The sequence below is a fragment of the Octopus sinensis genome, linkage group LG6, assembly GCF_006345805.1.
Source record: "Octopus sinensis linkage group LG6, ASM634580v1, whole genome shotgun sequence".
Classification (NCBI taxonomy): Eukaryota; Metazoa; Mollusca; class Cephalopoda; order Octopoda; family Octopodidae; genus Octopus; species Octopus sinensis.
The window spans coordinates 23,103,901-23,116,400 of record NC_043002.1 but is presented as its reverse complement, the minus strand read 5'-3'; the positions used below and the strand labels follow the sequence as shown (position 1 = coordinate 23,116,400).

Sequence of the window (12,500 nt, the reverse complement as noted above, 5' to 3'; positions counted from 1 at the left end):
CAAGTTTACGTTTGGGCATTTGTTGTATGTGAATATAAATTTGAAGAAATTAGAGCCAACATGAAGCAGTACAGTTATTTTTAATCACTACAATTGTTTCCACACAATGCAGTTCTCCAAAAATACAGGTATTTAATTATGCAACTGTTTGTTTGCATAATGAGATCTAGTGTGTTTTTTCAGGTGATATTCAAGTGTTGTCTCCGTTAGTTTAAAATCTGCGACTTCAAGGCCACCCCATCCGTCCGTCTTGGTTTGAGTTTAGTAGTAGCTGGTAGGTTAATGGCGTTTGCTGCCAACGTGCGTTTAAAATTTTAGCTAATGAAATTCACATGTGCAACCAACCATGAAGAAAGGTAAGCGATCAGCCGGTACCAAAATAGCCATCCACTCCCACTCATAGCAGTCCGCCAAATGCACTCTGGCAGCAAACAATATGAATCTACCAAGATGGATGGATGGGATGGCCTTGAAGTCGCAGATATTAAACCAACGAAAACAACACTTAAGTATCACCCGAGGAAACACAACTAGATCTCATTAAGCAAAAAATATAACTGTCCAACCGTACTGGTTCTTGTTTATTTCAATTTCTGCATCTATCTATCTATCTATCTATCTATCTATCTATCTATCTATCTATCTATCTATCTATCTATCTATCTATCTATCTATCTATCTATCTATCTATCTATCTATCTATCTATCTATCTATCTATCTATCTGTATGTATGCATCGGCGCAGGCGTGGCTGTGTGGTAAGAAGTTTGCTTCCCAACCACATAGTTCCAGGTTCAGTCCTACTGCGTGGCACCTTGCGCAGTATCTTAGTCTCGGGCCGACCTCGGGCCGCGCGTGTGTATTTTACTTTTTCTGAACTATTCTTTGTAGATTATTCATCGCTCACTTCTCTTTCGCACCATCCTTATTGGAACACTCTTTCATTGAATCATTCTAACCTATTGGATCACTCTGTTGGAACACACGGCTCTACTTTCTCTTTTCTTTCTCTCTCTCTTTTCTTCTTCTGACTCTAGCAAACAGCTGTTATCCCATCGTGTCTATGATTGTTCAGCAATTTCTATGTGACTTAAGTTTTCTCCTCTCTTTTACAGCCAGAGTAAGTAGTTAATGCTCCTTACCTAATTTCACTTTTCTAAAGAAACAACTACACGCTGCTCAAACTCCGGAATACCCGTCCACTGGACCTGGATAAACTATAGCACTCAATGCTTGCATTGAACACTTCTTCCTCCGATCGTTACTTATTCACAGAAGTGTGTGTGTGGTGTGTGTGTGTGTGTGTGTGTGTGTGTGTGTATGTGTGTGTGTGCGTGCGTATACATACATATATACATGCATATATATTTACATATATATGTTTACGAAGACCCAATTTACGAGGCACCGGGTTTACGAGTTTAATTTTATAATAAATTTTTCAAGTTCAAGATTCAAATTTTGAATGAAGTGAAATAGTTTCTGCTACCATAACGAATGCTTCTGCGTGTTACCGAGAAATTCATAGAGAGCGAAAAAATCTTCTTCTAAGCAAGACTTCCAGACTTGGTTTTTATAAAGAACTCTACAAGTCTGTCTACGAGTGCTTCTGAATCGGTGATCGATTCTACAAGTGATGGTGTGCGCGAGTCTAATTCGAGTGAAAGTGATTCAGAAATCGATTATGATAATAATATTTTTTTTATTATAAAGGATCTTGACATTCTTTTTCACTTTACATAAAATATTGTTTACATTCTACAGTTGTTTTATTGTCATTTATTTACGAGCATTATAAATTTTATAGGTAAAATATGTTTCAGGAAACGAGAATTATGATTTATAACATGGCTACGAGTTTTAGTTTAACTCGCAGTCTACTGGAACGAATTAACACGTATATCGAGACATTACTGCATATGTATATATATATATATATATATATATTATATATATATATATATATATATATATATATATATAATATATATATATTATTATACCTATACATATATATACATATACCTATATATGTATATATACCTATATAAATATATATACCTATATATGTATATATACCTATATATATATATACTTATATATATATATATATTATTATATAATTATAATATAATATATAATATATATATATACATACCTATATATAATATATATATATATATATATATATATATATATATATATATATATATATATATAATATAGTATATATATATACAGACACACACACATTCATACTTATGTGCATAGTGTGAGAGTGAAATTGTGTGTGTGAATGTTTGCTTTGGTCGGTCTGTGTGTATGTATTTATGTGTGTATGTGTGTGTGTATGTATGTGCGTGCATGAAAGGACGTCTGCATGTAAGGTATATATTATATAACACCAGCTGAGGAAAAGAGCTCTAAATTCGCCACTGACAATATCATGACCAGAAGGAAAACTAGTTGGCTGAATTGTCTTGGAAGCGTTGCACCGGAATCAATGATGCTTTTATAAATCCTACGATTATTTCGCGATTGCAGGCCTCTGAAGTTGTTTACCAAAACGGTCCTGTCACCGTCATAAATCCGGATCAGCTGCGTACGGAGCTGATTAATCTGAAATTATACAACATAATATAAAAATAAACATAGGTTTTAGTTAGTTAGTTAGTTAGTTAGTTAATTTGGCTCAAAAGCAAATAGTAAGGCCATGTAGGGGGACATGGAGTTAAGTACAGGGTGGTGTTCATGTAAAGAGTTCAGGCCACTTAAGGTCCAGGGAGGCTTTGAACAAAGCGGTCGTCGGCATCTTCACCATATCGTCTGGCAGCTTGTTCCACGGATCCGCAACCCGGACGGAGAAAGCTCCTCTCCTTCGATTGAGATGAAATCGTCGCAGGTAGAGCTTTGCGGAATGACCCCGCAGCCGACGCTCCGGAGCAGGAGTGAAGAACAGCTCTTTCGAGAGGTTACACTTTCCGCTTATGATGTTGTGGGCGAGAATGAGATCACCACGGCGGCGGCGTTTTTCAAGAGAATAAAGGTCGAGCGTCCTCAGCCTTTCTTCGTAGGACAATTTTTGAGACCATGAACAATGCGGGTAGCCAGCTTTGGACTCTTTCGAGATGCTGTATGTCTTTGAGGAGATAAGGAGAAGAGGCTTGAATCCCATACTCCAATATAGGTCTCACCAGCGTGACATAGAGTTGTAGGAATATGGCTGCTGTGAGCATTCCGAATGACCGTCGAATCAAGAACAGAATTCCGCGTGCTTTGTTGGCAGCATGGACGCACTGGGCCGAAGGCGAAAAGGAGGAATCCACCAAGATACCCAGGTTTTCGCGCTGGTCCTGTTATATTTCTTTTGAATGACCTATAGCATCTCTCAGGATCGATTAAATCGGTTTCTTTGGTGAATGGATGATGTCTGTCATTCAAAATGCCAATGTTCTCATGCTGCTTAAGAAGCTATGCTATTATTTTTCTTTACTGCAAGTAAAGAGGAAACGAATAAAATGAAAGAGGAAAACGAACATAACCTCCTTTTTTTTTTTTTGTTTTTAACAGGAATTTAACTGAAGCGAATACCAACAACATCAAAGCTACCGCCGCCGACGCCGCCACCAGCATCAACACCACCACCACCACCACCACCACTACTAATACTACTACTACTACTACTACTACTACTATTGCTGCTGCTGCTGCTGCTATAGTGGTAGTAGTAGTTGTCATCGTAACCTGTGTTCTTTTCAAAATCTACTGCCTCATCCTCCTCACCCATCACATTTCCACTCTCATTATCATCCTCGTAATCACCACCCTCTTCCTCCTCCTCCCCTCCTCCTCCACCCAGCAAGGATAACTGCAGTAGTAGTAACAATAATAATAATGATTTTTTTTATGAATTTCGGCCAGGGCCAGGCTAAACAGGACGTATCTGGTCTGTCGGCCGTATGTTTTACATCCCGGTCTTAAATCACAGCTTATTGCCTTAAAAGAAGGATATAATAGATTATGCCTTTTACTCTTTTACTTGTTTCAGTCATTTGACTGCGGCCATGCTGGAGCACCGCCTTTAGTCGAGCAAATCGACCCCAGGGCTTATTCTTTGTAAGCCTAGTACTTATTCTGTCGGTCTCTTTTGCCGAACCGCTAGGTCACGGGGACGTAATCACACCAGCATCGGCTGTCAAGCGATGTTGGGGGGGGGGACAAACACAGACACACACACACATACATATATACATATACATATATATACGACGGGCTTCTTCAGTTTCCGTCTACCAAATCCACTCACAAGGCTTTGGTTGGCCCGAAGCTATAGTAGAAGACACTTGCCCAAGGTGCCACGCAGTGGGAATGAACCCGGAACCATGTGGTTGGTAAGCTACTTACCACACAGCCACTCCAGCGCCTAAATACATGTCTTAGAAAACAATCAGGATAGTCATGACTGGAACGCCATAGATAATTGGTCTGTTCGATCAAGGCTGACCTAAGACCAAACAACAAGGATAGTCATGACTGGAACGCCATAGATAATTGGTCTGTTCGAGCAAGGCTGACCTAAGACCAAACAACAAGGATAGTCATGACTGGAACGCCATAGATAATTGGTCTGTTCGATCAAGGCTGACCTAAGACCAAACAACAAGGATAGTCATGACTGGAACACCATAGATAATTGGTCTGTTCGAGCAAGGCTGACCTAAGACCAAACAACAAGGATAGTCATGACTGGAACGCCATAGATAATTGGTCTGTTCGATCAAGGCTGACCTAAGACCAAACAACAAGGATAGTCATGACTGGAACGCCATAGATAATTGGTCTGTTCGAGCAAGGCTGACCTAAGACCAAACAACAAGGATAGTCATGACTGGAACGCCATAGATAATTGGTCTGTTCGAGCAAGGCTGACCTAAGACCAAAGAACAAGGATAACCGCAGTAGCAGCGACGATAAAAGTAACTTTACGCTGTTCAGTCCAGATGTATGTCATTTATCCAACACAGCAGCGGTCTTATACAAATGCAAAAAACAACAAAAACAATGTCAAAACGAAACAAAAATGAAAGAACACTGATTTATATACATCTTACCTGCCAAGACGAGATTTTAACCGCTTTTGGATAAACTGTCCATACAACGGATTCTGAGCATGGTGGCGTTGTCAAACTTCCGGAATAGCGGAAAAAGTCATCGAAATTTTTGGGCAACAGTTTGAGGAGATTGCAATACACACGGGTCGGGAATCCTGTTAATATATGAATAATTAATCGTTTATATATAAAAAAACAAAAACAAATCATAACAAATTATCTTGTTGGCAGCTGTTATTGAAGCGATCGCCATCCAGTCTCAGTTTTCTTTTTTATCCTATATATCGGTTCTTTTCTTTCAAAACCACTTATATAAAAATAGTTCAAATTTACATAAAAACAAAAGACAAAGACAGGTGTAGGAACAAGCAGGTGTATTAGTTTAACGCTCGGGTAAAATGGAAAAGTCTTTTACGTTTCGAGCCTACGCTCTTCGACAGAAAGGAATAAGAGGGGGAAAAATGAAAGAGAATTATAAAAAACGGAGAGAGAAAAAAAACTGTAGTTTAGCAGTCCAACATGGCGTATGACTGAAAAAAAAGAGAGGTTGAATGAAAGGGAGATAATAATAAAAAGAGATTGAATGAAAGGGAGATAATAATGATGATTCCAATGAATGAAGGTGCGTAAATGGTGTGTGTGAGTGTGAATGTGTGAATGAGAGCAAGAGAGTCTGACGTGTGTGTACGTGTGTAGTGTGTATGTGTGCGTATGTTTGTGTAGTAGTTGGTGAGTGCTTTTTCAAGTGGTATGTGCGCATGTATATGTATGTGTGTGTCTTTGACCAAATAGTGTGCATGTGTATAGTGTATGCTTGTGGGCAAAAGTTATCTTTGTTGCATGTGTTTATGCGTGTTGCGTGTGTGTGTATATAGTGTCCGTGTTCATGCATTATGTGCTTGTGTGGGTGTAGGAGTGTGCATGTGGTGTGTGGTGTATGTACTGAATTAAACAGTGTGTGTAGCTGCTCGTATATTGGTACATGTGGTAACGTTATTGAAGATTGTGTGTGGGTGTGTCGATAATGGTGTGTGGCGTGGGTGTTGAGAAGCGGTCGGTGCTACTGTATGTGGAGTGGGGAGGTGTTATGGGTGTGTATAATGGCGCGTGAAGTGAATGATGAGTTGAACAGTGCGTATGGATGTGTGTAAAGTGGTGCGTGTGTGGTGAGGGTTCCGACGTGGGCGGTATACAAGTTTGGCAGAAACAAACTGGCAGAAACGTTAGCACGCCGGGCGAAATGCTTAGCGGTATTTCGTCTGCGTTACGTTGTGAGTTCAAATTCCGCCGAGGTCGACTTTGCCTTTCATCCTTTCGGGGTCGATAAATTAAGTACCAGTTACGCACTGGGGTCGATGTAATCGACTTAATACCTATGTCTGTCCTTGTTTGTCCGCTCTGTGTTTAGCCCCTTGTGGGTAGTAAAGAAATAGATATACAAGTTTGTAGGTGGAGGGGGAAATTAAATGTGAACGGTGCGTGGGAATCCATGTGAGGTTGGTGTCAGATTAAGAGAGGCGGTGAGTTGAGCCCATATGAGGCAAAGGAATGAAGAGAGTAGATTAATGCCTGTTCACAGTCAAGGCGAAAGTCCGGGTGGCTCCTGTGCAGAAACAGTCTGAACACAGACAGATGTTGGATTCTGAGACGCGTTTCTAGCTCTTCACAGACCTGGCGGTCTAATGGCGCAATTCAGTAAATGTTGTTGGCTGCGTGTTAGTTAAAGTTACGGCTTGAATTACGTCTACCCAGAATTACCTCTCTTCGGTACTTCCTTTTGATAACGGATAAAGAGCTAGAGATGCGTTTGGGAATCCGACAGGGGGCAACACTGGGCAACTGTTTAACCATAAGAGAGATTTTTTTTAACAGTAACTGCAGTGAATTTGTCTTTAGATGCTGAAATATGTCACAAACATATTTTAACTAACCTAAGGTTCGCTTATGCCTAAACACTGCTGGTGCGTGATACTGCTGTTATGTACATATATATATATATATTATATATATATATATTATAATATATATATATATATATATATATATATATATATATATATATATCTATATGTGTGTGTGTGTGTGTGTGTGTGTTGTGTGTGGTGTGTGTGGTGTGGCTGTGCGGTAAGTAGCTGGCTTACCAGCCAGATGGTTCCGCCTTCAGTCCCTTGTGCAAGTGTCTTCTACTATAGCCTCGGGCTGACCAAAGCCTTGTAAGTGGATTTGGCAGACGGAAACTGAACACACACACACACACACACCCACACCCACACACACACACACACACACCACACACACACACACACACACACACTCACATATATATACGACGGGCTTCTTTCAGCTTCCGTCTACCAAATCCACTCACAAGGCTTTGGTCGGCCCGAAGCTATAGTAGAAGACACTTGCCCAAGGTACCACGTAGTGGGACTGACTCGGGACCCATATGGTTGGTATGCAAGCTACTTACCACAAAGCCACTATTACCACAACGCCTCGAAATTAGTGAAATATTTTAACATATATTTGTCATTTCAAGATCTTTGTAGCTACGTATTGATTTTTCTTATTTTAGAGCTTAAATAAGGTGGAAACGTGTCGAATGTTGTGGTCATAGATGACAAAAAAGAAAGCCATTGTACCCATTGTACATATTTCCATTCAAGTTTTGTTCATTCGTAATTACAAGAGTTTTCTCCCTTATCTTTTATGAGATAAATTTTCCATAACATTAATACCTTTTCAGCTCATTACAGCTAAAACGTTATTTAATTATATATTAAACACGGCTTATTAAAGCAATGGACATTTTCATTGCAAACAAAATCATTCGTAAAATGCTAGTCTGACTCTTCTGTTAGTGAAAGAAATGTAATACTCCAGGGATCAAAAGGAAATATACGAAACCAAAGAACAACTACAAATAAAGAGTCACGCAAAATTAAATTACAATACCAGACTAAGATAACATTGAACGAGCTATAACATCAATGAAAAATAGTATTGTAAACTCTCTTATTCTTTCTTTCTTTCTGTTTGCCTATTTTTCTATTTTTTCTCTGGAAGAACCGGCCACTATATTATTATCCCCTTTATCAAACACACTGGAACTTCACAAGCAAGAGACAAAAAAAAAACAAAACGATTGTCGTTAATGTTGATGACTGGTTACCATTAACAACACAATTTTCTGATATCAATACAAGCACAACAAAACGTAATATTCATGACAAACGATATTATAAAAATAATGAAACCGACAAAACCACCGGCCTTGAGAAAATTCAGATGGGAATACTGGAGAAATGATGTACGGATTTAGGCGGCACCTGTGGAAACATGTTCTATCCACACCAACTTGCTGTATTTAGTTACATCCAGAAGCTGGAGGTGCTTTAGTATAGGAAATTTACAATTCTCAAAGAGGTTTCAAATTATATTTTGGCGGCTAAAATGTCACCTTTCTAATCAGCTGTACAGGCATTCATTATAAAAAGGACTGTTTAGCATAGTCAATTTTGCAACGGTTCCTCATAGATGAAAACAGCGTGGAGTCGTCAGCGTAGAGGTAAAAGCCTATTCATCAAAGAAAATAGAACAAAAACTGATGAAGTATTAGATTTTGCATAATTGATGAATTAATGGGTGACAGATCAGAATGTTGATCTGGAAGGATGACTCCGCTGGCTCACCCGTTAAAATAGCTTTGCATCAATCCAGTGCGTTTTTAAAAAGTACCTATTCAAAATTTGCTCCGTCTGAACTTCAACCCTCTGAAGTTTCTAACTCTGCCCATGCGTTTTTTATAGCGACGTCAGACCTTAGATTTCTGGCTGTACGATAACCTCATGAAATTCACCACATCTAAAAGGATCTGGAAGTTTCATGAACTATTCCTCTTCTTCTGTATTGTTTTATTGGGCTAAACAAAGCTAGGCGTATGTTTACCAGCTACACATTTTATTCTATATAAAACGTTAACCAATAACTATAATGAAGGTAAAAATAAGCTTTACCGACCCCTGCTAAGCGCTGCCGAACGGCTACTGAAAAATAGAGAAAATACTAAAACACAGACAAGTTAACAAGCAACGATACAAGCGTAAGAAAATAATGATTTCCGAGATAACAGTTACTGCTTACCAGGGTTTCGTAGACTTGGGAGTTTTTTTATAATGCATTGGAATTCTGTGTTATTGCAATTGGTTACCTATACAAAATATAGTAAAATACAATGAAAAGTGGAAAACAAGCAATAAGCTTGATTAAATTCTGAAGGAAACATCAAGCTATTATCATTATAACGAAGGCAGCGAGCTGGAAGAATCGTTAGCACGCCAGACGAAATGCTTTGAAACCATTATTATGTATTATGATTATTACAATGTGTGAGAGTCATTACGTGGTTGAATGAACTGATGTCAATACATACATTCATTTGTTGTTCGAAATGTTACATACATACATACATAGATACATAGATACATACATAGATACATAGATACATACATATATATATATATATATTATAATTTAGGGTATCTAAGAGATACCACCACGCTGGAAATAGCAGTCAAAACTTGACTCTAAAACCACATTAAATGTTCATACAGCACCAGGAGAGAAGACAAAGAGACAAAATCAACTAGCAAAAAAATTCCAGATCCCGGATTTCTGGCTCTGCATAAGAAATGCTCTGCCTTCATCAGTGGAATATACTCAGAAAGCACATAAATACAAATATATATATATAATATATATATATATTATATATATATATATATATATATATATATATATATATATACAACATACGATATACTTTCATATATGAACGTATACATACATATATATGCACGTATGCACACGACCAGTTTAAATTTAATGTGGTTTTAGAGTCTAATTTTGACTGCTGTTTCCAGCGTGGTGGTATCTCTCAGATACCCTAAATTATAATTTTAAATAATTATTACCTTTGAAGGTTTTTATTTCCGTGGTGGCCACATGATAAGATCGGTATTTAAATATCGATCTTATCCATATATACATATATATATATATATATATATATATATATATATATATATATATATAAAAGGAGATGTGGAACACGAGTTGTGATATATAAAAAAGGAAATGAAGAAAATGCTGACAAAATAATTTAAGTAATTTAAGTAATTTAATTAGGTGAAAGTTCTTTTAACCGGTTGCGCATTTGTTATGCTTATCAAAAGATGTTTTTCTAAGAGAGATAGAGTTCCTTTCTGATAGATTTTTTCCTCTTATTTTCCTCTTATATATATATATATATATATATATATATACCAGAGTAAGCACATAAATGCGAACCAAGGTGGAAAAATATAACTGTTTCTCTTTCTTTTATTTCTTTGACTTCTTTTCCTGTTTTCTTTCCCACATACTTTTATTATCTGATTTTTTTCCTTCTCTTTCTTTCGCCTGTAACAGCTAACTTGTATAAGCATACGCCAGGTGATTTTGAGCGCGTGCATACATATATATGCATTTGTATATATTTATGTCTTGCCTATATATGACTGTATATGTATGTAGCCATATACCTGCGTCCGTATATTTAGGGAATAAATATATATATTATAGATTGTTTGGTATGTGTATATACTCCTAAATGTATAAGTGATCTAGCGTGAAAAAAGTTTTAAACGGATATATCTTTTGATTTATTAATTTATTAATATTTTACAGTTAATTATTTACCTTGGGTATTTAGGCCTTTTCCTTCTTTATAAGCTATTTTTGATTTAATGTTTTCTTCGCTTTTTATAATAATATGATTTTAAACCGTAATTTGTTATTGCAAAACCATCAGTTGAAAGGATCAATGAAACAAAACCATTTTCAAATGTGTATCTATCAAACTAATTGTATAGACATGCATATAACCTTATTTTTGTACCATTCTGAACAAAACTGTCCGACGAACGGGAACGTGAAACTCTGAGTAACAGTTTTGTGATATTTTGCTGCTTTTAAATAAAGTATATATACATGTACATACATACATACATACATACATACATACATACATACACACACACACACAAACACACACACACAACACACACACACACACACACACACACACACACACACACACACATATATATATATCAGGCTGAGAAAAAAGTAAGCAACATTTTGAAATATGAAATTCATCACAATATATTTCAACAATCCAGAAATTTTATTCATCAAAGTAAGTCCCATTGCAATCAATACATTTTTGCCAATGAGTTACAAGCTTGTTTATTCAGGTAACATTAAAATCTGGAGTTCTAGAGCTGATGAACTATTTGATCGCACTTTCAGCATCAGTTTGATTTTTGAACTCCTCTCGCAGGAAACCATCAAGATGCTTGAATAAGTGGTAGTTGGTAGGAGAAAGATGTGTGGAATAAGCTGGGCGGAGAAGAACTTCGTGGCCAAATCCCCTCAAGTTCTGGAGCATCATTAATGAAACGTGTGGTCGAGCATTGTCATGAAGAATGATTGGCCCTCTTCTGGTGACCAGTCTGGAATGGAGGTGTAGCAGTTTTTCGTTCATTTTGGCAATTTCATGGCAATATGTTTCTGCAGTAATGGTTTTTCCGGATGTGAAGAAGTTATAGTAGATGAGTCTAGTAAGTACACCACCAAACAGTCACCATAACCTTCCTTTTGAAGAGCTCGGGTTTAGGGAAGGTTTTCGGTGCTTAATTTTGGTCCAACCACTGTGAAGAACGTTTTTTATTAGTGTACAGAACCTACTTTCCATCGTAAATTACAATACGGCCAAGAAATGGATCGGTCTGATTATGGAGAAGAAGCGATGAGCAAATATCATATTTGCGCATTTTCTGATTTTCATTCAAATCGTGTGGTATCCATTTCCCCAGCATAAAACAGAATTTCACAAAAGTACGTTGTTTCTTCGTTTCAGCCATCGCGAAAAATCGACGAAAAGTACTGCAAAAGAAATATGCATCACATGGCAGCGTGACCTCAACAGACGACGCCGGTCGGCAGACTGATGCCTGATAGTCACATCAAGTGGTTTTTAGCGGCGGAAGCCATAACTACATTGGGCTTGTCTAACAGAGAACGTTTCCAGTTACTTTTGGATAGTATGTAGTTCAGGCTTCCGCCGCTAAAAGCCACTTGATGTGACCATCAGGCATCAGTCTGCCGACCGGCGTCGTCTGTTGAGGTCACTCTGCCATGTGATGCGTATTTCTTTTGCAGTGTTTCTCGTTGATTTTTGCGATCGCTGAGACTAAGGAACAACGTGCTTCTGTGAAATTCTGTTTTATGCTGGGGAAAACGGCGGTCGAAACAGTTGTCATGCTTCAAACAGCTTACAAGGACGCT

At 37.7% G+C, this 12,500-nt stretch overlaps 1 protein-coding gene across 1 annotated transcript in view; it reads right to left on the bottom strand.

Moving 5' to 3' along the window:
- Positions 1-2,272: 2,272 nt before the first annotated feature.
- LOC115213461 (carbonic anhydrase 1-like) overlaps positions 2,273-12,500 on the bottom strand; it is a 54,006-nt gene continuing 43,778 nt past the window's right edge. Inside the window, exons 6-8 of the mRNA XM_029782444.2 lie at positions 9,255-9,321; positions 5,112-5,266; positions 2,273-2,619 (exon numbers count right to left, since the gene is read on the bottom strand). Coding sequence (XP_029638304.1) covers positions 2,395-2,619; positions 5,112-5,266; positions 9,255-9,321 — 447 coding nt within the window. The 3' untranslated portion in view covers positions 2,273-2,394. The remainder of the gene's footprint in view (positions 2,620-5,111; positions 5,267-9,254; positions 9,322-12,500) is intronic.